The following is a 27933-nucleotide window of genomic DNA, read 5'->3' as shown; positions in this document are numbered from 1 at the left end:
CTTTTCTATGGCTCTTTCCCCTAGGTAAGCAGAAGCAGCCCATCTTCATTTGGAGGCGTTCAGTGGACTGTCTTTCTATGTTATGTCCTCATACAGATTGTTCTTTTGAGCCTTTCTATTTTTCTTCACAGGCTCCTAACAGTCTTGGTGCAACGGTCAAATCTCAGCGAGATTAATCACCAGGACAATGAGGTGAGCCTGCTCTCTCAAGAACAGCTGGCCATTGCACCTGTGAGGGTAGAAGGAAGGGCTTTTCTCAACCTGTGCTTCCTATCATAGAGGTTCAGGGAGGGGATGGAGCACATTTGTGGGCTCCCACTCTGAGAGGGGAGCTTGTATCTCAACTATTAACCCTCAGGCAGAAATTTATCCCCACCCTGGTTATGGGTAGCTTCTACTAGGATAGGACTTTTTGCATTAAATACTTAAGCATCTATCACACCACTGAAATTTTGTAATTTCCCTCTGGATATTGAGAAATAAACGTTACTCTTTCCTGTCTTCTTGAGCCAGAAACTTCTAGGGCAAGCTGCCATTGCTCTCCCTTTGAGAGAAAAGATGACCGATAATTCCAGGCTCCATGCTCCGGAGGCCGCATCGTTAACACCAGCGATCACTGTTGCTGTTTCCTTTACGTGGCAGACACAACAGAAGTCTTCCAAGACGACAATACAGTACTCGCAAACAAAATCCCTGCCTGAGTGTTACCAGATACCAGGCAGAGCTGCCACAGCGTAGCTCAGGGTCTTATTCTACCTACTTAACTCTTAAAAAACAGGACTGATTTTCATTACCCAGCCTGTTTTCTTTAACAATCTTCTTTAAATAGATTTAAATGTTTTAATGTTGTTGGTTTTTTTAATATATTATGTGCTTGGTTTGGCTTCACTCTACTAAGAATGTCTGGTAACTTTGAGAAAGTGTGATAGCATTGAAAACGCATACGCGTGAAAATCCCAAATTACAGTTTTCGAGGAAGCCAGGTGGCCATAGACAGCAGTTGCAGGAGGAAGTGTCCTAACCGGGGCTGGGCCCTTAGTCTTTCTCGAGTTTTCTGATGACAGGGTTTCCTCCCAGCTGGCTTAGCATTAATGACCACACTGAAAAGCCCCTTCTTCACCACCTCAGTCTGAGGTTGGACACCACCCTGACTCAGTGGTCACATGGTGCTTTCACTAACCATGTCTTCAGGGACTTAAAACAAAACCCTAAGAATGAGAGGTTTACATTGTTCTAAACTTCTGCTTTAAAAATGAGAACCAGCAATGAGAAAGCACACTCTGACCACTCTGCCTATGGTGTGAAAGCAGGGAGCTTGAGTGGTGCAGTTTTGTTTTTAAGATTTGGGCACGTACAAGCAAGGGGAGCGGCAGGCAGAGGGAGAAGCAGGCTTCTACCAGGGCAGGGAGCCCAATGTGGGATTCTATCCCAGGACCCCAGCATCATAACCTGAGCCAAAGGCAGTTGCTTAACTGACTGAACCACCCAGTCATCCCAAGTGGCGCAGTCTGATCATGAACTTCTGAAGTTTGGGAAAGTTGACAATCAACTTCCTCTACCTCCAACTCATACCCCCACCCAGCAAAACTGGCTTTTCTTAGGAAGGGGGCAAATTCTCTCATTCATACCCTAAAGCTTAGTTCCAACTCCATTCAGTCTTCAGCTAAAAGAACATCCTCTGGCAAAGTGATGGTTCCCTATTCTTCCCCACCCTGCAAGGGCCCTGGCTGCTGAGGACAGTGAAAGCAGACCCGGGTATTTCTAACAATGGTAACTGTTCCACTTCTCAGACAATATGTGCTAAATATTGGAAATGTCTCCACTTCCTTCGCATGCAAAGTAACCGCTCAGAAGAGATTCCTCCCACTGTGGCTTTTATGCACAGAGAAGAGGACCTCAAAAGGACACTTACAGCCAGTGTTGCAGCTTCCTCTTTGGGACGTGTCACAGCACATCTGAAATCCATCTAAGCCAACTGCTAATGCTTGTCTGTGTTTAAAATATATGTGTGTGTGTATACACACATATACCCATACACACACACACACACACACACACACAGATCAATGCTATTATGAGTCAATCCATATACATGGATTAAGAGCTAAAAGCTCTTAACCACTAGGAAATGAGGACACTTCTGACATGGAAAGAACACAGCAAAGGCTTTTTTTCATTCACCACCTTGGCAGATTTCCTACACTCGGCTTCTCAGTGTTCTGAACAAGCAATGGCCCACTCTCCCCCTCCCCCCAATCACTTTGCCAACTAGCTCCAAGCACAATGATCCTCCATTATATATGACGGGACAACAATTAAAGCATAGGCACATGGACACAGCACCACCCCACCCCCCGCATCTGCTAAACAACAGGAAGGAGAAAAGATTAAAGGGAAGAGAAATGAGGGAAAAATTAAGTTACCGCTGCTAGTGAAGCATTAGGGTTGTCTAATACAAGCGAAAGAGCAAGGCATTCCTCTGCAGAGTCTGAATGAAATTATTCTCCAAGAATAACTGAAGGACCCCCAAGCTTGTCATAATCATGATTGGAAATTAAAGGATCAGTTAGTAGAAATCAAACTTCATTAGCAGATAGATTAGGTTATAAACTGAAACTACCAAATAGAGAAAGGAAGAAAGCAAGCACCTCTCCTGTTCAGGTAAAATAAAACACGAGGTAATACTTCATATCAGGGAAGTGATTATCACTTTAGTGGCTGTCTTGATCTGAGCTCAGGGGCTTGAAACAAATTTTTTTTGCATTATTAGTTTTTACTTGTGTAATATGTAAACACATTTGCTTTTTACAAATTTAAATATTACAAGTAATGATAGTAAGTCCTTGATCACTTCCACCCTACCACCTTAGCCCCTAGGTAATCACTGTCTGATGCATCTTTCCCAATGTCTTCTATATACCCACAGACCCCGTGGACTGTAACACAAAAGGTATCACACTCCGTATGTTGTTCTACAACTTTGGTTTCTCACCCAACAGAATGTCTTAGAGCTCTATTCATGTCAATAATGTACAGATCTGGTTCATTCCTTCTAATGGCTTCATGATGTTCCGCACTATGAAAATACCTCCGTTTAAGTTGGTATTCCCCTATGAATGTATATTTAGACTGTCTCCAGTTTTTCACCATCACAAACGCTCCTCTAAAGAGTGTCTCATACAAGCCTCCTTGAGTATTTTACACAATCATTTCTCTAGAAAACCAATGGTGGGAAATGGGGTGTACATTTTTGTTTTCTATACACACACCTGGTGCTTCTCCAGGCTGCATCAATTTATAGCTCTACCTGCAGTTGAATAGTGTGGTCATATTTTCTTGTTTTAATTTGCATTTCCCCGATAGCTAATGAGACTGAGTACCATTACATAGGCATAATGTCCATTTTTGTATCCTCTTTTATGACTTGCCTCTTTAGATTTTTTTGTCCATTCATTTATTGGGCTACTTTGTCATTTTTGTATGGATTCATAGTTTATTTTCTATTGTGAACATTAACTCTGTTTGCTATTGGATTACAAATAATTTTTCGCAGTGCATGACTCCTTTTAGTACTGTCTGTGGTGTCTTTTCTAGTACAGAAATTTTTTAAAATATGATATAATCAAAGTGATCCTTCTTACTCCTTACTGCTTCTGCTTTTGAGGCCTTTTTAAAGAAGGCCCACCCCTAAGCCCACAAGGCATAATTACATTATGCTAAGTTTTCTTGTAATTGTTCTGTTCTAATGATCTGTTTGTTTTTCCTGTTTCATTGACCACTGAACTTAATTATAAAGTGACTTATTTACACTGCAGAGTTTGACACTGTGGGAAAGGCAAAATGGGTCAGATTGTCCTTTGTGCCTTTGTTCTTCTGGACCTCAGAGGAATCACTGACAGACAGAGTAGCTGTCTGTTGCAGTTAGAGGGAGCTGACAAGTTGCTAAACTCCTGGAATCTAACCTCTCTTGCTCTCATTTTAGCTTTGACAGGAAGAGTGCCTCATCAAAAGGGGCTACAAACTAATTTAATGGCAGCTCATTTAGAACTTTTAATGCATTTATCCAGAGAAGCACGGTTTTTAACTATATTTAGGGTACATCGTTAATCCTATGTTGAACGCACATTCTGATAGGAGTAGATTTTTGTAAGTGACCTGACAATGACCAAACTTTCATTCTAACAGTGCTCTGAGGAAAAAAAATCCAAATTGCAAAAACAGATGTGAACCTTTGGATGTAATTCTTACCACTAAATTCACTTAAAACATCCTTAAGACATAATCCTAAGCAGAGACTGTGCACTGTCAAGGCAAAAATCAACAGAAACAGCGCCTGACTCTAGAAATCATTTTACTTTACAGTTAGCAAGAGGGAAAATAATAAAGTGAAATTTTTTTAATGCTCCAGAATTTTTATCCTAAAAATGAATACCTTAAAAAAAATGGAGTAAGTCTCTGCAACTTAGGAACCCTCACCTTCTCCTTTCCCTGCATGTCTAGAGGTAGGCCTTTTTTTTTTTTTTTTAGGCCTATCTTTTTATTTTTGGATCCCTAGACTCTAGCTCAGTAACTTGCACATAGTAGAGCCCTCACCTCAAAAATATACTTACATATGTAGATAAGGAATTATCGAACTTTTGAAGAATCCATTTTATTGGCCCTTTCTCTTTGTTTTATTGACCCAACTCAGTTACCCATTTTATGTATCAGATTTGACTCCCCAGGTGACTTTTAATTATTGCCAAAAATCTACTCTCAAGAAAAAGACGTTGTATCATTTGGGATCTTCAAAAAATGTGGTGTAGACACTAAACCAGGAGTCCTTGTGCATTTTTATGATACGGACACCTCTGGTGCACTGATGAAGCTGATGGATCCAACCACAGAAAAATGTTTGAAACTATGTAAAATAAAATACATAGGATTACAAGAGAAACCAGTTATTTTGAAACAGCATTATCAAAATATTATAAAGATCAAACTTGCAATGGTGATATGCAAGCTTGCTTGTTAATACGTTAAGATTTAGTGGTCAGACAAGTAACAGTGTACTAGTGATGCACAGAAACAATATTTTGAGGTATCTGTGCTAATGAAGGCAATACAAAAGTATCTGTATCATTGGCAAAGTCACAGGTATCATTAACAGTGGTTGCCTATATCCGTATTTAAAGAAGATGCTAAATTTCCACTTGAAGTTAGTGATCGTAGAGATGTAATTTCTTTCTTTTTTTTTTTTTAAAGATTTTATTTATTTATTTGACAGAGAGAGATCACAAGTAGACGGAGAGGCAGGCAGAGAGAGAGAGAGAGAGAGAGAGAGAGAGGGAAGCAGGCTCCCTGCTGAGCAGAGAGCCCGATGCGGGCCTCGATCCCAGGACCCCGAGATCATGACCCGAGCCGAAGGCAGCGGCTTAACCCACTGAGCCACCCAGGCGCCCTGTAATTTATTTCTTTGATCTAAGTTCACACAAAGCCTGTTTTCTATCCATGGCTAGAACCCCTGTGCAGTGGATATTGCAGAATATTTTTTGCAAGATATTGCAGAATATCCAAAAAAGATCTTCCAAAAATACTTTGATCAACAAGTGGAATAACTGTAGGCCTCCCAAGGTGATCTGCTTGAAATGAGAAAAGTTGTTGTGTTATTCATTAAAAAATATTTAGCTACCTACCTTGTCTCATGTAGGCTTGATTCCTGCTCTAATAGTTCACAGTTTAGTGCAGAATGTAGATGTTCTGTTTAGCTGAAAAATAAATACAACAACTTAGGTCTCTATTCTCAAGGCTTTACTTTAGAAGTTTGTTCTTATTAAAATTTGCCCTTTTGCTTCCATGGCCTCAGTTATTCTTCGTAGCCTTTCTTCTGTTAGGGTCTCATTTAAATTACAAAATTCTCTACCCTAAAGATTTTTATGTTTTTGTTGGATACAGTTTTTGTCATTATTACAGGGAGACAGTAAGCATTTTTTATTTAAGATTTTATTTGACAGAGAGAGACACAGTGAGAGAGGGAACACAAGCCGGGGAGTGGGAGAGGGAGAAGCAGCTTCCTGCTGAGCAGGGAGCCCAATGCAGGGCTTGATCCCAGGACACCAGGATCATGACCGGAGCTTAAGAAAGACCCTTAATGACTGAGCCCCCAGGTGCCCCGCCAGGGAGAGAGTGATCATTTTAAAAGAGTATCATCAATAGCAGCCATTCTTACTGTCCTAAAACCCAACATCTATTTTTAGTCTTTAATTATCTTTTGACCGTTATGATGAACATAACTTATCCAGATTGGAAAACTCTAAAACATAGATGATGAAATAATTAATTTTTGTGATCTATAACATATTTTCAAAATTAAAATTGAAGGAAATGGCTTTCGTCCTCCACTTCTATTTTTTTTTTAATTCTTTTAAAACACATCATTTTTTCTTTTTTTTTTTTTTTGGTCTAGAAGAGACAACTTTTGTGAGCAGTAGTCATATGTGATCGGGAGATTAACAGTATGTAAATTTTAGAAAGTCAAGCAAAGCCAAGCTGGACTTCTGTTAAATTCTAGATCCTTTAGGTTTTGCTGACCTCTCAGCACTTGCTATAATTTTACCCCCCAGAGCACCAAGTTGAGGGGTGTAGCAAGTGGCCTGGCCACATCATACATCTCTGTGCTTCTCAGAGTCTGCAAATGCCAGTTTAAAGGTGCCATCCTGAGCACTTAACCAGATTTCTGGTTCAGAAAACACAGAAGAGAGAGTGGTTTTGGGGGCGCGGGGAGGTTCTGAAACATTGATAGGACTTGTAAGCCCTTAAAATGCCAGTGACACAGGCTCAAGGCACAGAATTCCTCATCTGTATGAAAGCCCCGTTTCAAAGCAACCTGCTCAACACCCAACACAGACCCATCAGCAATCTCGAAAAGGATTCAAAGCCAACTAAAACTGAACATGTCCCTTTGAAACATTCTGGAGAGCTATGCTCTCAAGTGTCAGTTACTTTTTAGTCTCTGAGCCAATACTTTTTCAAAAGAAGTGGAGTTCTACTCTGACCTGGATCATCTGGGTGTTTGTTGCAAAATGTCTGCAGATGGCTCCGGGGTCTTCAGCCCCCTGATGCTTCGCAGGCCCAATTGAGTCCTCAACGAAATTGTAGGGGCAACTGATAGAAAAGGTCTCCACAGTTAGGACACAGAGGGCTGGACTGCATCCAAGACACTCTGGTATTTTCTGAGACCAAGGGAGCCTTGAGAACCTGTAATTCACTAATTCTTCCTGTATTTCTTGAACACTGTATTCAGTGCTGTGGGCTTACCATGCCCAAGAAGCCACAGCTTCTGCCTTTAAGTGCATCACAGCTTAACGCAGACACCAGTCTGAGCCTGAAGTCAGCCCCTTAGATGGCCACCAGCCTTCACAAAACTGGGATGCTTTCTGGTTTGCCCAGAAGCTGGAGACAGCTGTAGCAAAAGTCTACTCTCCTAAACAGTGTGTTGTGCAATGCCAGGGCCTCCACTAAAGCTGATTTTGAAAGTTTTGGTTTTCATATTACTAATTCTAAGGGGATTTATTTTTCTCACTAACCCAATTGAAAAAACAGCAATGTCAAAGTTCCCTTGACTTGTTTGCAACCTGTTATAGTGTAATACATACAACGTGTGTGTTTATGATTATTTCAAGAAGGAATGGAATGATTGAAGTCTTGATTTAGGGTCAGATGGTCACCCAAATTCTAGGGTGGGGGATGGGAGAAAATATATAGTTCAGTACCTTCCAAAGTTAAGTATGTGCTGTTTTGAGAGCCTAGAAGCAATGCTAAATGCAACAAATATAGGATGGCAACCCTTACACTAATGAAAACCAGTTCAGAAAGTTAGATCTGAATCCAGTGATCCAGGGAAGCATTCTCCAGCAGTTGAGCTCACTTTCAAAAGGAAAGCCTAAGAGCATGTGTGGGAAGAAATGTTACTCTCCAAGGTTGAAGGGACCTGGATTTGAATCCCAACTATGGCACATACCCATAGCCATAGGCAAATTACTTAACCTGTGTTTTGGTTTCTTCACCTGTAAAATGGGGCTATGAAGGTCTACCCCTTAAGGATTAGGTCTATAAATATGGTTAAGGTAATATAAATTTCTTGGCTGCAAGTAGCTATACAAAAAACTCTAGTGTTTCTCCCCACCCTACCACTTTACCAAAGGATGCAGAAGTTGGGGTTTTAAGGTTTTTTTTGGAAGGGGGTGGGGTTTTTTTAAGGAAATAACTAGAAGTTTAATGGTTGTGTTTAGAAGACAAGGATTAGCAGTGCATAACCAGAATTTAATTTTTAACTGTTATTTTCACATTGAGTTCGCCTATTAGTAAATCATACCAATGCACAGAGTGATAGCCATATTACCTATTTGGACTGATCAAAAATTCTACTAGGTTTCAGTTGAAGAGTTGGTTAACAATGAGGTATCAGACAAACTGATTTTCTATAAAGGAGAAGTCAGGTTTTGCTTTTTATTTAGGTAGGGTTTTTTTGTGTTTTGTTGTTGTTGGTTTTTTTTGTTTTGTTTTTTTGTTTGTTTGTTTTTTGTTTTTGGTGCAAAATGGTGGTTTATTAAAGCACGGGGACAGGACCCGTGGGCAGGAAGAACTGCTGCCCCGGGTTGTGAGGGATGGCAGGTTATGTACCTTGCGGTTGGGGGTAAGGGGAGGGGAAGGGAGGTTTCAATGGAACTTTCATATGCTAAAGAGGGCCTACAAGGTGCCGTGTAGTTTTTAAAAGCAAAGCTAGAATTTGCAAAAGCAAAACAATTTAATCAAGGATGGTTAAGAAGTCATTCATTTTAAATAACTTACTTAGCACCTGCAACATTCCTGACACTGTTCTAAGCTCTAAGCCTTCAGACAACAGACAAGGACCTATCCTCAAGAGTTTACACTGCAGTGACTTCCAGTTTTCTTTGAGGGTCTTTTAACACTGAATACTGGTAGCAGAAACCAGTGAGTCTGAAGCAAACAAGACTAAGCACTGGGAAGGGAAAATCCATGAATGATAAAAATAATCAGATTCCCGCTGAGTCTAGATTTCTACCTCCAGTGTGCCACATTTATAATGAAGACTTACTGAAATGCACGGAGTTATTCTGAATCCTCAGTAAATACTCAGCTGTCAGAATACGAAAAAGAAGTTCCCCTGCGTTTGTGTAATGTCACCTTCCCAAGGCAGGGATCCTGGTGATCACAGCCAAAATGATGGGGGGGAACTGTGAGGACTAACGGTTATCTTACTATCCCTTTACACAAAATCCGGTTACAAACAGGATCTAGATTTACGTGCAGGACATGAACTGTATATGAGATGTGAGCTGTATCTGGGAGATGGGCTACAAGCAGGCAATGAAGGAATCTCTTAGCTTTAAATAACAAGGCCAAGTTAAGGATTCTCCACACTTACCAGATCTAAGAGGACGCCATGAAAGCGCTCCGGGGACCCTCCCATGTTTATTCCGGGCGTCATTGGCCCAGGATGACTCTTGCCCTCCATCTCCTCGAGTGTTCTCACAGGATCCTACTCCATCCCAGACACATTACCGAGGGTCCAGGTTGGTTCTAGCGATTCCTTTGTTTTTTAATTGCAGCATCTTAAGAGCCAATTCCAAGCTAGACACCTATTCGCTCGTCGTTTGAGGTCACTTGTCGTTTGAGACAATAGTACCCTGTAAGAAATAGACATAAACAGTATTAGCAAGCTAACTCCTGCCCCCAAAACAATGCATAATACTCTTGAAACCAAGCTCAATGGTCAAGGTCCTGCAGTGCCTCAGCAATCCCTGTAGCAAGATTCTCATAAGGAAAGCCTGGCAATTTGTTTCGAAAGGTTTCAAAAATCTCCTGCTGGAGCCCTTGAAGTCAAGAGAGAGATTCCCTCGTAAATCTTGTAAATGATATTTGATCTCATCCCATTCATAACGAGTACTATTATATTTTGCAGGGGTAATACAGAAGGATGTCACAGTCCAATCACCAGGGACTTTTCTGAGTGACCACCTCTGTCTCTTATCTCCAGATCTTTCTCAGAAATCGGGGGTGCAGTGGTTATCAGCGGGGTCATTGGTTTTCTGGGGCCTGATGAGCCAAAGAGGAAGCCATAGTGTTTCGGCGGCTCCATCACCGTACCTGAGGAATAAGAGCAGACCCTTTGCCTTTCCTTAATAGGAGGCCAGGAAGCCATTCATTAAAACATTTGAACCAAATAGGAATAGACGCTTCAAGGGATTGCTGTGGTTGTGAGTTTTTCTGCGGCTGTCAGACTGTCGCCTTGGCATAAATTCAAAAAATTAAGAGTAAATAGAGTGGTAAAACATCCTTGGGGTTTCCCCCTTTTTTGTTTAATTGTAGTTTTAGTGTACAGTGAGCTCGTTCAACTCTACCTGATCCTTGTGGGTTTTAAGTTATAACTGTAATATGATGAATCTGCCAAACAGAACAAAAGGCAGTAAAATCTGTGGCTTTTGTAAACTGGTGCCTTCATTTTTTCTGGTAGTAGGGACCCCCGTAACGCTAAAACATTGCAATAGAGCTGACGGCAGTAAAGGACTCAGAGGATTGAGAACTGCCCAGAGAAATCTAGAAATAATGTATCAATAACACGTAAATAAGGTTGAATATGACCTTGTAATCCCTCTGAGCCCACACAGGGCAGAGGTCAGCTGCTTTGTCTCAGTTGAGTGGTTACAGAGCCAAGACCCCCTCAAGGGCATTATCAGCAGGCCAAATTGTAGGTCGTTGGCCAACACTGACGACAAAGGATGGAAATATCTGCTCCAGAACTAAGAGCCCTTCACATATTCATCCCTTAATAGAAAGCTTCATTTGGGGTCGACTTCCTACAGTTTCTTAGAAAAATGAATCTCTTTATTAGTACTGCTGAATCCTCCTTCCCTGAAGTTTGAAGATTGAGTAGGCTTTAATATAGGGAAGTAACAAAAGTTGGGGGACTCGTTCACCTGCCGGAAAGGTCCAGTAAGTGTGACAGAAACCGTAATTTGAATCTCACTATAACAACCAGCGTCTGACTCCTGTATGTACTGTAACTCCTTTCATAGTTAAGCTACTCCGTTCAAGCAGGAAACCAGCCGTATTTGGGGGTAGAGATCCATATCAGTTTGTTGACAATTTATAAGGACATCTAAGGACATCGAGATGGACATATAAAAGCAAGCCTTAGGAAGAGGGATATCAAAAGCAGCACTCCCCTGAGTAGCAGGGACTAAGTCCATTAACTGAGAGTCGCTTTTGGGTACAAACTGAATAGGAATTCTGTAACCCCACATTTATTGGGGCCTGGGGTTTCCCTGATGAGGGTTCGCAGAAGGATTTCCATCTCTATTGGCTTTTGACTTACATTTCTTAGCCCAATGTTTGCTTGCGTTGTCAACAGTGGGGGGAAAAACATTAGGCAATTCAATCTTCGATTTATTGGGGTGATTGGCAGAAGAGGGAGCAATCAGACAGGGAGGGAGAGGGCATTGTTTATATATCCTGTTTGTCCACAATTAACATTTTGCCTGCAATTGTTTTTAACAGCCATGGTTTCTAACGCTGTTTCTCAGGCCTGATGTTTAAAGGATCCAACATTACCACAAGCTTTTATAAATCATCCAGGACATTGCCAGATTCTCAGAGGTTAAATCAGGGCCTGGCAGTCTTCATTGGCATTATCATATGCTAATGGTCTTAATTTGTTTTCCTCTTACCTGAGTTTCCAATGATTCTTTTAACCTGCCAATAAACTCAATGTATGGCTCTTTAGGCCCTTGTTGTATTTTTGTTTAACTAGGAGTATAATTGGCACCAGAATTCATTTTTTGCCAGGCTTGTAGGGCCACATCACATATGCAGGGAAGGGCTGAGGGAGGAATGTTATGAGTTAGATGATTGGACGTTGTCCAAGCTCCTGTTCCCATGTTGAGTAACAGCTGCAACATTCCCTCTGTCCTAAACTCCTGAACTTTTCATTTGCCTCCTCAGAAAGCCACATTGTAGCAGTTCAGAGAAGACTAATACCATTTTAGTTAGGAGTTGAAAATCATAGGGTATCCAGCGGGCATTACTGCTCCAACTGGATAAATACTCCTAATAATACGGAGAAGTAGGTCTGCACATGGAACATGCCTTTAAATTCTCTTTCTTACTGTCTTTATCGGCATTCCATCCTAAGTATTTGGCCTATTACCCTGAAAGTTACAGGGACAACTAAGTGCAGCTCATGGGGGCAAGATGATGTAGAAACAGAATGGTGTTTTTTAGTTTTTGTTGGTCCTAATTGTAACGTGCATAAATCATCGAACCCACTGTCATTTCACTCATCCCCAAAGACATCTGCTGCTATTTCCTCGTCCTCATCCCCAGAGGGAATCAGAGATGCAGTGGCCAAAGGAGAAACATGGCATTTGTCCTTTTTGCCGAGAAGTAATTTTTTTAACTTCCGGTTTGAATTTGTCGGGTTGTTTCATCATCTAACTCAAATGTATGTAAAGAAGTGGCTGTTTCAGCCTTAAGATCCTCTTCTTTATGTTTCCTTCCCAAATTTGAAGTTGTTTACCAACGCCCATATAACCCAAAACTCCGAATTTTTTCACCTCGTCTATAAGCTTTTTCCACATTATGGCATACATGCTCCCAAACTGCCTCTTCCCAAGTCCTTTCATTGGAAAACCAAGGATTATATTCACAAGTAGCATCCAGACACACTCTTAATCGACCACTGGACACTCGAGCACCTCCCTGAGATAAAAGATGTTGTACTGATGCTAGGAAATGCTGGACGTGACTTTGATTCTGCCCCATCATTCTCACTTACCTCTTTCTGTGAGGTCTCCGGATCACTGCGTTACTGTTTGTCAATTTCAGGTCCCTATTCAGGTGTCACTTGTCAGCTACGCGATGGGGGAATCCTGGTGATCAGAGCTGAAATGATGGGGAATTACCGACTGATGATCAGTAGACGACTTTATTTTTTTTTTTCAATCACTTCTTTTATACTTTACATAAGATCTGGTTACAAACAGAATATAGATTTACAAGCAGGGCGTGAACGGCGTGTGAGATGTGAGCTACGTGCAGGATGTGGGCCACATACAGGCAATCAACTGTGACACGGAACGATTATCTCTTAGCTTTAGAAGTCCAATGCACTAGCCATTGCGCTACAGAGCCTTATCTCTTAACTTTAAATGACAAGAGCAAGTTAAGGATTCTCCACACTTATCAGATCTAAGAGGAGGCCTTGAGTGTGCTCCGGGGATCCTCCCATGTTTATTCCTGGCGTCATTGGCCCAGGAAGACTCTTGCCCTTCATCTCCTGAAGTTTTCTCATAGAATCACACTCGACCCCATTCACATTGGCAAGGATCCAGGTTGTGTTCTAACAGTGTAGCCTTCTTTTCCAAATGTAACTAATTTCTTAAAGTATTCTTAAGAACATATCTCACTGGGGTGCGTAGGTGGCTCAGTGGGTTAAGGCCTCTGCTTTCAGGTTGGTTCATGATCACAGGGTTCTGGGATCAAGCCCCACATCAGGCTCTCTGCTCAGCAGGGAGCCTGCTTTCCTTCCTCTCTCTGCCTGCCTCTCTGCCTACTTGTGATCTCTGTCTCTGTCAAATAAATAAAATCTTAAAAAAAGAAAAGCATATCTCACTTATGTGAGCCTCGCAACTTGAAAGCAGATCATAGTAAAATGATTTAGAATTTTCGACCTGTTCAAGGGGATTAACATTCTCATCCCAGTGTCCTGTAAACCTCAAACCCTAGATTCTCACTCACAGACTTGGGAACTTCTCTAGAGGTCAGCTTCCTCTTCTATAAAACGAGGACAGCAGCACCTATCAGAGTTGGCCCACTGCTACAGTAATAAACTCAAAATCTCAGGGGCCTGACACAGTTAAAGCTTCTTTCTTGCTAGAATCATAGTCCAATCCTGGATCACAGGTAACCTTCATCAGTCAGGTCCTAAGCGTCATAATTACATGGTTCTGGAATCTTCTCCAGTCTTGCTGTCTGCATTCATTTGTTGGATGAGGAAAGAGAGAAGGAAGGGAAGGAGAGCCCGTGGGTTTTGTTTTCTAGGCAGGCCTGTGAGGGGCTTCCTCCCACTCTGTCCATGTTGCAATGATCAGGACTCAGTCTCAAGGCCACCCCTATCTGCTGGGAGGCTGGGGAATGTACCCTGTGCACCCTGGAGGAAGAGGACATAGAGTTTGGTGAACACATAGTAGAGTTCAGCACAGTACTTAATTCGGAAGATTGTTTAGAGGATTCAGTGAAAAATCTACATAAGAATTCATAAAGACCATTGGATTGATAAGTATTAGACTCTTAGCTTTATATTATGTGCAGAGATGACTATGAAAAGAACTTTAAAGCTGCCCATACTCTTTACCCTCTTTACCAAGCATCTTAATCTAGAGTCATTTTGTTAGGGTACGGAGCCGACCACCCCTCAATTAGAGAACACTCTCGAAAATGCAAGTCACACAGAGAGGTTGATTTCCAGCTTGCTGGGGTCCAAGTATCCGCCCGGCGCAGGGGGTTTCAACAAGGACCCCGAGCACTCAAAGCCAAGGGTTTATATAGCATTTTCAAGGCACTTTCCCATAGCTGCATACATATCTTGCACCCCACTTTGACAGTTTAACTTCGTTTAACCTTTTGCCACCCCGGCGTCACCCTGGAACCATCCTGGCGGTTAAGTGAGATTTAGGTTTAGAAGAAATTTAACTTTCTTTACATTTCCTTCTGCTTCAGCCTCCTTCAGTTTTATGGTGCAACCTTAGGCCTTGAGGAACTGAGCCATTTGTCTCTGGAAATTGGGCCATTGAAGAGATAGCCCTTTTTGTTGTAAATCACCAGGACATTTGCAAACCAAGGGAGACTCCTGTCTTGCAGGATTGTGATCTCTGCAAGTTAACTATTTGTTTTTCTTTAACATTTGGTCCCTGTGGTGCCATTGCCTAACCGCCCTGGTGGCATATGATTAAGTTGTTTTTCAGGTTTTAGCTACTTTCTCTTATCTCAAGTTGCGTGCGACCTGTGGGCTGGTTAGGGACGCTCAGTAAAATGGCTTCCTGGCCTTCAGGATGGCCATTCTTATGCTAACCCACTCCTACCGTGCAAGGTGCCGGCTTTTGCTTTGCCAAGATGGCTGTACTTATGTCAGGGCTAGACTCGAGGTGGGTACAGCCTTGTTTTTCTTGGCCTTCACACCCGGAACTGGTTTCCGGGACTTGTTTTTAGGTCCCCTGGGGGAAGGGGAGCAGGGACAGTTTAAGGGTTAAACAACAAAGTTATTGTTTAACTTCAATGGAAGCCTCTGGCGAAAATAGAAATATAAAATACGTCCTTACAATTTCAGAGATACTTTGTGTACTGAGAGTGTGGGCAAGGAGAAGAGGCCATCTTTTCATGGTATACTCCCCAATAATACTCGTCCTCATGGTTACCTTTTACAATTTCAGAGATACTTTGTGTACTGAGAGTGTGGGCAAGGAGAAGAGGCCATCTTTTCATGGTATACTCCCCAATAATACTCGTCCTCATGGTTACCTTTCCCAGCATAAGCTCATTGTATTATTAAATGATGCCTAAAGGGTGTGACTTCAAGCTCTGAAAGAAGTTGAGATTCACCAGATGAACTCATCCAAGCTGCCACAGAGTGATTTCTTCTAACAGTGTAAATCAGATCATATCAACATGCTCTCAAAACCCTTCACTGCCTTTTCACAGACCTCAGAATGAAATCTAAATGCTTTATACAGAGTTTGCATCCCCCATCTTACATCCCAGGATCAGCCCTGCTTCCCTCTCCAGACTCATCTCACATGGCTCTCTCTCCTTCTCCATTCATTCCTTCAACAACTATTTATCCAGTCTCTGTTGTAGCCACTGGAGATACTGTAGTAAAACAGTGTCCCTCCCCCTGTGGGTGGGATATGGCAGTTTAGCGTGACCCCAGTCACAAGTGGTTGCCTCTGTGGCTTGGCGCTTGCTGCTCTGTTCCCCCAGCCTGGCTCCTAGAGGCCCATGTAGAACAGTCACTGAGCCTGTAATTCCTCTCTCACAGCTCCCCACATACATTCTTTATAGCACTGAACAATTTGGAAAATCCTTTTGCTCATTTCCATTTGTTGTCTGTCTTCCTCTACTACACTGCAGTTCCCATGAGAGTAAGGATCTTGTTTATGTAATTCTCTGTAGTATTCTCCATCCCTGTTTTCCTGGCACAAAGCAGAACCTCAGTAAGTATCTGTTGACTGAATGGCTTAAGGACTGATTGAACTGACAGGCAGCAACCAATGTATCTGGTGATGGCCCTTGGGTCTGGGGAGAAAGTAGGACCTCCCTTTTCCTTCCTGATAGCCTGTGCTCACCTTTCCCCTTTCTGACTGTGGTTTTGTAGGGAATGACACCGCTCCACTGGGCAGCTTTCCACAACCAGCCTCAGCATACTCAAATGCTGCTGAAGAAGGGAGCAGACCCCACACTTGTGGATAAAGACTTTAAAACAGCTCTCCACTGGGCAGTGCAGGTGAGAAATTGACCAGTAAACTGCGAAGTGAGCAAAACTTGTTTTGTCCTCCCCACCTGCTGTAGATGGTGTAAAGCCATGTTACAAGTCTCTGAGTTTATCAGACCTGAAGGATGGAATTATCAAAGGTGCAGCCACTGCACGGATATGGAGGTTAAATGTGTGCTAGAGCAAGGAAGATGCACACTGCCCTCCTCCCGTCCCTTCATGTCCAAAGGGCCTGACCACAAACCTGTCACTTTGGAGGATTTGAGTGCATCAGTTGAGAAGAAACCCCTCCAAGGTACACAGGGGGAAGAGAGCCTGCTTTGGCTGTTATACACACATGCACGCGCACACGCGCGCGCGCGCGCACACACACACACACACACACACATATACACCACCTCTCTTGCTTGCTCTCTTACTCTCTCCATCTGCATGCTTGCTAAGTAGCTCACAGTGCACCAGGATAAACCTTCAAAGTTTTATTAGGAAAATCCCTTCAAAGTCTTTTGACCATAACTCTCTTCTTCCAAATCCTCCAAAGCAGAGTTACTCCAAGTGACCCTGAGTTCTGGGCTGAGCAATGAAAATCATGCCTCTTAACGCTATCCCATGATCACAAAAGGGAGTCTGTCTTAGAACACATGACCAAAGAAATCAGAATAGGCCCAAGAAGTCTACAGCCCAAAGAGGGGGAAAGTGAGAATAAGATGAAAGAATGCCCATAGCTACCATTATTGACGTGCTTTCTACTTTAGAGGAATAGATTAACTCAGAGTCATGTACTCTGTCCTTCAGAGGACAGTAGTATTACGCATCATTTCAACCAAGTTGCCAGCCCATTCTGTCTTCGGCTACCCAAGCAGAGACACTGTTAACCTTCATCAGCCCAATAAAGGCGCCCTTGCCGAGCCGGTGCCAGGACGCTGGCGAGAGGGGGTTTCTGCCTGCCCTGCTGGCCGTTTCACTTAATGGTTTCACGTGCCAAGCATGCCAGAGACGAGCACCTGGCACTTTCAGGCTCGAGGTAAAATTGAAACTGAAGTGATTTGGAAACTTCTCTGGTTTTGTAACTCCAACTTTGGTTCTAGTTACTCTGTACTAACATGAGCGCTGGGCAAAACTGCGAAGTGAGCAAAACTTGTTTTGTCCTCCCCACCTGCTGTAGCATCCTCCTACATACTTTCAGTATCTAATCTCCCACCCTGCCCCCCTCATGCCAGTCCCTGCCGGGCCAGTCCTCTGGCTGAGCAAGCGTGTGTGCGGGTCCTCAGCTGAGGTGGGACTGGTATCCAAATCAAGCATTTCCTGTCTTCACCCTCATCACCCTGGCATTCTGATTCCACAGATCTGGGATGGGGCTCACACCCCTGCTCCCATGTCCTCCACTCCACCCCCGCAATTTAGAGCTGCTGCTGTGGTCCCTGCCTTGCAATAGAATCAGCCACAGTGCTTGTAAAATGATAGGTTCCCAGACCCTACTCCTGACCTTCTGATTTGGACTATTCAGGGGTGGGAACCCCTGCTCTTATCCTCAAAGAGGCCATTTGGCAAAATGAAAAGAACACCCAGTACTCAACTCAAAAAATCTGTTTGCATTGACAGACCTGGGTTATATCTGAGAAAAATCACCAATCCCTCTTGGATTAACTGTGTGTCATTGGGGTATGAATGAGAGTTTGTGTGTGACAGCAACGTGTAATGTGCTAGGTAATTAGAATAGATAACCATTTTTGTTATGGTAACTGATTTCCTCCACAACAGCTTAATTATCATACCCACCTCTTCTCCTTTCTCTCTACCAAATGATAGGGCTTTTAATGTGCTTACATTGATTTCAGTCCTGTCTGCACTTTAAAATCATCTAAAGGGCTTTTAAGCAATACTATTACACAGGCCTCACACCCTAGATTTTCAGCTAGTTGTTCTGGGATAGAGCCCAAGCATCCATACTTTTTAAAGCTTCCCTTCACCCCAGGAGATTGAAATGTGCACTGAGGGTTGAAAAACATGATAAATGAATTCATATTAATGGGTACTAAAATCTTATCTACTCATACCTAAGATATTTGCATCTTGATCATGATTTGGTATAAACATACTGCACCATCCATTTGTTTACTCAATTGCCTAATATATATTTCTTGAGCACCCACTGTGTATCTGCCTTTGGGGGTAAAAAGGATTAACTAGACAGGTCCCTTCTAAAACCCCTACAACTGTATGAAACATGCTATGTGTGAAGATGTAAATATGTAGGCAAACTCTTCTGAGGAAGTCATCCACAACTTTCTTCAGTTCCTCCCTCAGTGTAGATCAGTGACTATCCCTAAAAGGTGCAGAATTACACTTGTAGGAGAACCATGCTCCCTCTCTGTCCTTGTGGTTAGCAGTGAAATTCAGAAGTGGTGTGTCCTGCCCTTTAATCTGCCAAGAAGACTAAGGGTAATTCCAAATGTCAGCTGAAACCATGATTACACTTGCCTCCTTTAGCCTTCTGGTTCATTTATAGCACAGGACCAGCATTGTGCTCCTTTCCACATGAATGAGTCTATTTCCCTTTGTCATTTATTCCTTTCCCCAAACTTCGTGCTTTTCTTTTGGACCACATGAGCCCATGTTTAAAGCCATGACACTTTCAAATAATAGAGCCTCTGTATTTCACCCAGATAACCAAGGCAAGAAAGACTGGAAACATTAGGCCCATGAAGTGGTTTGGGGTTAGGCTTCTGCCCCATCTCTCAAGTGCCTTGGTAGCTGGTGATGTCCTCCTGTGGGCCTGTTGCCCTCTTTCACCTCCCCTGTCTGCCCAGGAGACCTGCAGAAGTTCAGTCCTCAGTCTTTTTCTTCCTCTCTTCCTCAGAAAGCCCATCCCATCAACTGTCATTCTACTCAGAAGATTCTCAAATCTGACCTCTCTCTGAAACTCTAGACTCACATTTCTAGCTCTCCTTGGCATCCCCACATCATTTCCCAGACCCTTCAAACTGGACATGTCCAAACTTAACCCGTGGTCTTCCCTTCCTATCACATTCTTGTCCTCCTAGTAGCCCAAGCCAAAGAGCTTTGGGTCATCCACACTCCTTCCTTATCAGCCTTTGTGTCTAGTTGGTTGTCAAGACCCCTCAATTCTACCTCCTCAGCTCTCACATCTCTGTCATCTCCTTTCTCTCCCCTGTGTACAGGTCAGGTTCACAGCAGGAAACATAGCCCAGTCGGGATGGGATAAATTGGGTGGAGATTCCTGAAGAGGCTATCACATACCACAGCAGATTGCGATTAGGGCATCTGGCTCTAAAAGGGCATGGGAGGGAGTGGTTACTAAGACACAACAAAAGCTAGAGCTGTAGGAGAGGGCCCAGGACAGTAGGTATAACCTTTGATGGAATGACCAAACTGTGGCCCAGCAGAGAGAGAACTGAATGATAAACACCCCAATTTCTATCCTCATACTCCCATCTCTGGTCAGTGTCACTCATTGGCCAAACCCAACCAGAAGCCATAGGGCAAGGAAGGCTAAATGGAAGAGCAGAATGGAAAAAGATGGGAACAGGATGGAAAAAAATGGGAGAGTAAACCCGGAAGAGCAAATGGAGACAATTTTTCACTTTCTTAGATCAAGCTTCTACCGTCTCTCATCTGAACAGTTTCACTATCTATATTACTACTTTCAGCCCTTTCTTTGTCCCTTCTATTCTTACATTGCCACCAAGGGCTATTTCTACAAATCCCAAAGGAATATATGAACACAACTGTTAATCCTACAGGACAGTTATGGTCACTATTGGTCCTTGACTCAAAAACCTTCTGTGAGTTCCATTTTTTGGTACAGAACAAAATCCCTGGCCTAGGGCCTACTGTTGTAAACAACCACTCCCTAGTCCCCACCCACTCCTTGACCTCTCCTCTTCAGCCCGTATAGGCTTTATTCCAGTCACACCAAAATACGAATGGTTACTCCAGTACATCATGGAGATTCAGTCTGTCTCCATCTTAATCACCCTCTTCCTTTTTGTTGAAACCCTTCTTGCACTCCCCACATCATTCCTTCTGCCTGAAGAATCTCTGCTTATTCTTTCTTATTCCTGAAGACCCAAAGGAATGCCACCTTCTTTGTTGAACTCCCTTTCAGAATTGTTCTGAGTTGCCCATCTAGTACTTTCTTATGTCTAGGACTGGTGTTGCAAGCAGTGGGATGGCTGATTCTTCCCTTATAGACTGTATGCTTAAGGACAATATGCCTTATTCATGTAGATGTCTCTCCAGACCCAGAACGGATCTTTGTGAATCTTAGTTCCTTTAAGAAGTGTTCACTGAATTCAATCCAATAAATTTACCCATCTCAAATCAGCGAGATCAATGGCTTACTGAGTTCTCTTTGTAGAACACCATTTGTTAGCTCAACTGAGACTTGCAGGAGAGTAATGCCTTAATACTAGGAAGGTTTTTCTAATGGTAGGAATTCTAGAATAGATATGATGGCAGGTCAGTGAGGGGGCAGGTATCTAGTGCTCCTCAAATCTCACCAGTAGCTCCCTCCTCTGCTTATTAGAAGATGTGTTTCTTTGGAATCTTCCTTAGAAGTACTTTCTTTTCGTGCATTTTTAAAGAAGAGTAGAAAGAAAAGAGCTGCACTAATATAAAACAACTATTTCATGCTTGTTCATTCAGTATGTGGTTATGTGGTTAAGGAAATTAAACACACACACACACACACACACACACACACTCACTCACACACACTCTCTCTCACCCTTAGAGCTCTTTAATATAACCTTTGAGCCTCTAGTGTTTGAGCCTGGTTTGGTCCAGCATGGAATCCTCCTCCTTCCTGTGGTGAAGATCTGTGGTCAACCTTTTGGACTGTGTCAAAATCTTAGAAATATACTTTTACCCTGAATATATTCAGAGTGACAACGGATAAATGTCATATACCAGAGGGTCCAGTTTGTATAGGGAAAGAATCTTAGAGCTAGAAGTGACTATGCTAATTCATTCAGTCCCACCATCCAATTCACGGGTAAAGAAAATAGTGTACCAGAGGTTGTCCTTGGAACAAGGACACCCAGCACCTGCAGAAGCACCCAGGCATTATCTCCCAGCGCTTGATAAGAGGAGGACTACAAAGCCACTAAGCCTAAAGTAAACAAAAAGAAAGTCAAGTTTTCTAAACCCATACCCAGCAGGAAAGGCTGACACACTTAGGGAAATTGCAGGCTTGAGGGGCAACCTGAGTTTAAGTGGCGACGTGGGTCAGCTCCCCAGCACCTGGTTATAGAGAGAAAAAGAGTACAGGAGAAGAAGATAACAGGGACTCACCTAAGAGGGAATACATATTAAAAAAAGAGTGAAAAGAGTAAAAGGGGGAAGATAATGAAGAAAAGAGAGAGAGGCTAAAAAGGATGGGTATTCTCTTTGGCTTTGCTCAAAGTTCGTCAATATTTTTTTCTCATTTATTTACTGTTCAGCAAATATTTATTGAGAGTGACTCTGCTAGGCTTCATTTCAGCAGAATCCCAGTCAGACATTTAGCAAGGACAGATAGGGCCCTCCTGGAGATCTTCATCTTGTCAGACACCCAGAAGCAGAATTCAGCCCCTTTCTACACACTAACAGAGCAAGAAAGCAGATTTTTTTTTTCTACCATATTAGAGAATCTATGAAATGATGAGGCTCAGAAGCTGAGGATCAGCATGCCTCATGCCCCATTCCCCCCTTTTTGTCTTTCCCCTAGCTTTCCAGGGCAGTCAGCCCCAAGCTTTGGGGTACACTGGCCTCTGGAGTCAGGCCAAGCAATAAAGCTTGTATCCAAAGGGCTAAACATGAAGATGGTTCAGACTTCAGGCTATTAGGTACTTTTTATATCTGGTTAGCTCCAGGCTCTCAACTTTCAAATATTTGCCTAGTATAGACTGGTAGATGTTCCCTCACAGCTACATTCCCAGCTTGATGCATCTGGCTCTGGCTTATGACCTAAAATCCTAGCCTCCCATTTATTTGGTCACCATCATGAGACAAGTGTTGCAAACGGGCCACTGCTTCCAAAAGAAGGGAGGAGGTTGGAGTTTCCTTTGAGAAGAAGCCATGATAGCACTAATTCCCCAGACATGTGTTAGCAAATAACCAAGTAGTCCTAAGTCGCCCACTAAGACCCTTTGGAAGGTCTCCTAGAATAAAAAGCATCTACAGTCAGAACATTGGAATCTTGTTTTTTAGCAGTCTTCCTGCAGCAAAATTATTATACATTAGTTCAAGTTTTGTGTGTGGGTGGCAAGGTTTTTCAGGGTATTTGAGAATGCGAGTCAGTTCGGACACTGTCTCTCTGGAGATGGCACCAGGTTCCACAGGTGAAAGGTTCAGTCCTACAAGGCTGCACCTCACTCCCCAGTTCAGACGCCAGTCTCAAGCTCCAGGTTGTTACCCGTGCTTCTGACTGACCAGCTACAGGTTGGACGTTCCAGTGACTTCCTCTTAGATTCGATTAATTTGCTGGAGCAGCTCACAGTACTTGGGAACACACTAACACTTAACCATTTTATGAAAGGATATGATAAAGCATAGGAATCAAGAGCCAGTTAAAGGGATACATAAGGTGAGGTCCCAGAGAAAGGATCTTCTGCCCTCATGGATTTTGGGGTCTGGCTTGGTAGCAGATGGAAACCTTCTGGTTCCCCAAGCATGGAAGCTCTCTGAGAAAGGCCTAAAGATTGCCCTCTTGGATTTTTATGGAGGCTTCACTACACTGTCATGATTAAGTTATTGGCCACGGGCTGAGTCAACCTCTAGCTCCTCTCCCCTCCCTAGAAGCTTTGAGTGGGGGTACCGACAGCTCCAATCCTCTAATCACACGGTAGGTCCTCCTGGCAACCAGCCCCACCCTTGGGTGGGGTCCAAAAGTCACCTTTTAATAACAGGACACCCATTTCACCTTTATGGCTCTGAAGCATTTTCAGGAATCTGAGTGACCATATATATATTTCTTATAAATCATTATATCACACAAGGCGTCTTATGAACCCTCCCTTATGACAAGTAACGTGACAATGACTAACATTCAGTAGTTCCCAGCAGCTCTCAGAGCACATGAGGGCAATTTCATGAATTATCCACGAACAGAAACAGAGCAAATACAACAGAAGACAAAGAAATCCACAATGTTCATCAGGTCATCCAGTGCAGAAATCCAGAGCTCCGTAAGAATAGGATCTGTACAGTATTACTGCCCCCCCCCCCCCCCCCCCCCCCGTTTAATGACATTTCTCCCAAGTGGAAACCCACTCTCCATTCTTCCTGAGGGCTCTTCCAGGCACCATCCCATTCCTTCTGTCCTGGTGCTTCTTGGTCTCTGTGACCCTTGCTGGCCTCCCAGGCCTGGAGCCTACCTTTGCCTGACACAGCCAGCTCACCAAGAAAGAAATGCGGTTACCAGGAAACCAGCAAGCCAAAGCCCCAGCTCACAGCCTAGTGCTCTCTCAGGCCCCTCAGATTCCTCTGAGGGTACACCATGGCAACCCTCAGAGCAGAAGCTTTTAAAGACCTCATGTTTCATTTGGCCGGGCACACATCCTTGCTACTGCTATTGTAGCCTAAACAGGAGTTCTTTACTTTTTTACTTTTGTTTCTCCAGTATGAACATGAAGGATCAAATAAACAGACAGGGTTCCTTTTATCAGAGACAGAACGGTGTAGCCATGAGGTGCAAGGGCTCTGCAGACAGGCTGTTTGTCTATCGTGCTGTGTCACTTCTTGGCTGTCACCCTGGGCAAGTTACTTAACCCCCGTGTGCCACCATATTCTGCTCTATGAAATGGGACTCAAAGGAGGATCTACCCCACAGGGTTGTTGTCTGGATGAAATGAACTGGTACGTGAAAATGCTTGGAGCAGTGCCAGGCACACAATGTTCACTCGGTAAAGACAGCTTTCCCCATTATTCCTGGGAATTATCTTCCTATCAGAGAAAAGGAGATAGAGTGTCGCTGTTGTGTAAGTAAGAGCTGGATGTAGAGACAAAGAAGTTCCCTGGAAAATTCAGGACAAAGGGTATTTGGGAGGAAAAAGACACCAAAAAGAAAAGAATAAGCTTGTTCCCTGCCATGGGAATAGGGGACTACACACATGATGTATCTGGCCCTGGCTGTTGCGGTTAACACATACTCAGCACTCAGAGCTGTGAGGCTCCTGGCCCTCGGTCCTGCAAGAGGTTTCGGGACTGTCAGCTGCTGTCCCCTTATGCACTGGAAACACACCCCAGGGTTCACAGTGTAATGGCTCATTGTGAAGCCAGCAGCAAGCTGAGTCATGGGAAATCCGGAGAGCCAGAGAGCCCAGAGTGTGAACAGAAACAAGGGAGGGAAAGGAAGAGGAAAGGTGAAATGAATGAGTGCTGTTCCACGGAATTGTGGAAACTGACTCAAGTTCTAGAATGCAAACTTGAGATCACATGAACAGGGTAACAAAGCGGGAAGAAGATCAACAGGAAATTTTACATGGAAAAGTGTATCAGGAAGTAGCTGCTGAATAGCGTTTGAAGCCTATCAGAATTGCTGCGTTTTAAAAATCCAACTCTCTCTCTTGCCCGGGTCTCTGACCCTAACATGTGGTCCTAAGCTGCGCTTCCAGAATAACAACTTGCCTCTCCCATTTCCTTAACTTGGCTTTGCATGCCTCAGAGGGGCCTCCATCCCACCCAGAAGTCCTACTGCGTGGAGTTCCAGGGTCTCTCTGTGGATTCACTGAGAAAATTAAAATGCTAATGAATTATTTGGATTGTTTTATGATCTTCCCAGAGATACCAGGAGAAATCTAAAAGATAAGACTTTTTATTGAGTGATATGAGAATTTCTTTCACTTGCCCTGAAGATTTATTGTCATCTTACATTGCAAATGCTCATGCAATTTTTTTTTTTCAATTTGATAGAAGGTATTCAATAGCAGTAATATGCACAGATTTTACTCACCTATTTGTGCAAACTGGAGAAATACAGGACACCTCAAAGGACTGGTGGCTTTTAAGGCTGGGACAGGTTACTAAAAAGAGTGTACAATAGCCTCCCTTCAAAGATAAGATAAAAACTTTATTATAGATCTACACAGAGAGATAGACCCAGTTTATATGGTTGCCTGAAGTTCTTTCTCATACTTGTCGATTTCTTTATTGATTAGCTACTTAATTATGATCCATTTCCTTTCACCAAGGATTTTTGGAGATTAAATTTCATGCCATTTGTAGCCATTTGACCATTACTGGATCCTCTTGGTCATCATTATGCCACCAGTGAGTACCTGTCATGGTCATTTTGTTAACATGAGAATTCACTGTACCAGCGGTCACCTCTGCCACATTTGGGGAAAGCAAGCACAGAGATCTGAGCAGCAAGTTGCTGTGTCGGTGGCCCCTGCATGGGCCACCTCCAACGTTAGTCAACTAGACTTCTGTATAACTGAAGTCCTTCTTAGCTGTCGAATCATAGAAGACAATTTAGCTCTTCTGGGAAACAGAAATCCTGGCGGTAACAAGAGACAAGTGGGAAGGTGTTGGAGGGTTTGATAAAATGTGTTTACTTCCCTTTTTCTTTTTCCTTTTCCTTTTGCATTTGTTTTCCCCTTTGTATTTTTTTCTGCACATGCATGGGCAGGGAAGAGCCCCAGGCTGGACCTCATGAGCTCCTTTTGACCTCTCCTCCCCAGAGTGGAAACAGAATCCTGTGTTCCATTATCCTGAGCCACCACCAAGGGCCGTCCATTGTCAACTACGACGACGAGAGTGGGAAGACGTGTGTGCACATCGCAGCGGCGGCGGGCTTCAGTGACATCATTAATGAGCTGGCCAGAGTGCCTGAGTGTAACCTGCAGGCTCTGGATGTGGATGACAGGTATTTGGGCCTACTCAGGATGGGTTGGGGACTACCAGTCATCTTCTCCGAAAGTTAATCTTAAAGAACATGGTTAAGGGGTTATCCTATATGACTATATCCCCACTGCCGGTAATGTTGACACATGTGCTGGTGACAAAACTGCTCTGTTTTAGTCAGGGCAGGAAAAATCATTGTTATGGAGAGAAATGCTGTGACTGAACAGTATTGTCAGATTTTCCACTTTTTGCTAAACGTTTTCAGAAAGCTTTCTGTATGTCAGTTTCCTGCTATACGTTCTTTTTTATTCTTAACAGTAAGTCTTATTTTTTTTCTAAATTCCTGGATTATGTTATAAAGTCAAAAAGTTCTTGCTATCCAGACAAGAGCATAATAGAGGTTTTATATTCAGAACCAGATAGGACTTTATCAAGCCTTTTTCCCCAAGCATTAAAATAATATTAGCATAGAAAAGGAAGCTGTATCCGGAAAGGGGAAGAGACTTATCTCAGAGGTAGTTAGCAATTAAAGGAAGACTTATACCCTCCTCTTCCAAACAGAACTTTTCATACACAGTGCTTTTCTTCCTAATCAACTATTAAGAGCTTTTCAATTACACTGTTTATCTAATCTTCCTTTTAGTTAAACATTGACTCAATGGAAATGCAAGAATAATATAACAACAAACAAGACTTGGAAAATAAGTAAAAGGTTTACACACTATGTATGGGGTTTTTTTTGGTTCTGTTTTGTTATTTGTTTGTGTGTTTTTAACCTTCTTGCAACATTAGCCACCTATTTATCCTAACTTTAGATAAATTCCAAGAAGCGCCGCCTACTCCTGATTCCTGAAATCCTTGTAACGCTGGAGAAAAAATCTTAGGTTGCGCCTGAGTCTCAGGAGCTGGGCATTATTAACATGATGACTGTAAAATTAAAGCATAGAGCACTGAAAGTAGACCTTTTCCTAAGAGCAGATGTTGATCCTGAGCAGGTAAGACGGTAGTAGCAGGACTAAAGTTATATGAAGAGAAAAGGTGAATGATCTAGAAGGCCAAAAAAAAAAAAAAAAAAAGCAACACATTGAGGAGAGGAGGGCTGGAGAAAAGTTTGCCTAATTCCAAGTAGTTTTAGAAGCAGCTCTGAAGAGGGTACTTGCCATTCTGCATTATCACACACTTAGCAAAGAAAAGCCAGTTCCACAAGTGTCAAAAGAAAGTAAAGCCAAGCAGAGAAAAAAGGTACAAAAGATAAAGGCCGAGGAGAGTTTAAGTTCAAGTAAAAGCTCAAGGAGAATCTAGTTCCTGCTCCCGAGCTCAGCTCATAGGTTGCCAGCGGTGACAGATGCTGCCCGCCCTCTTGTTTCATGTTTTCTGCGTCATGCAGCTGTGCCTTCACACAAACTATGAGCTCCTCTTTGTGGTAGATTTTTTTCAAAATTTTCATAGGTGTAAGTGCCTTAAGCATTTGTAGTAACTGTGATTTCCTATCTTTCTTAGCAGAGGGAAAGTGTTTGAAGAAAAGGGAAGAAATAAGG

At 42.9% G+C, this 27933-nt stretch overlaps 1 protein-coding gene across 2 annotated transcripts in view; it reads left to right on the top strand.

Annotated features, from left to right (window-relative positions):
- Positions 1-27933, top strand: part of ANKRD55 (ankyrin repeat domain 55) — a 94420-nt gene that overhangs the window by 49030 nt on the left and 17457 nt on the right. For both annotated transcript variants that reach the window (XM_047731600.1, XM_047731601.1), the window contains 3 exons: positions 132-192; positions 16430-16558; positions 26233-26417. In XM_047731600.1, the coding sequence (XP_047587556.1) occupies positions 132-192; positions 16430-16558; positions 26233-26417 (375 nt within the window). The remainder of the gene's footprint in view (positions 1-131; positions 193-16429; positions 16559-26232; positions 26418-27933) is intronic.

This window comes from Lutra lutra, chromosome 5 (assembly GCF_902655055.1).
Source record: "Lutra lutra chromosome 5, mLutLut1.2, whole genome shotgun sequence".
In the NCBI taxonomy this organism is placed as follows: domain Eukaryota; kingdom Metazoa; phylum Chordata; class Mammalia; order Carnivora; family Mustelidae; genus Lutra; species Lutra lutra.
This window is presented reverse-complemented; position numbering and strand designations above follow the sequence as displayed.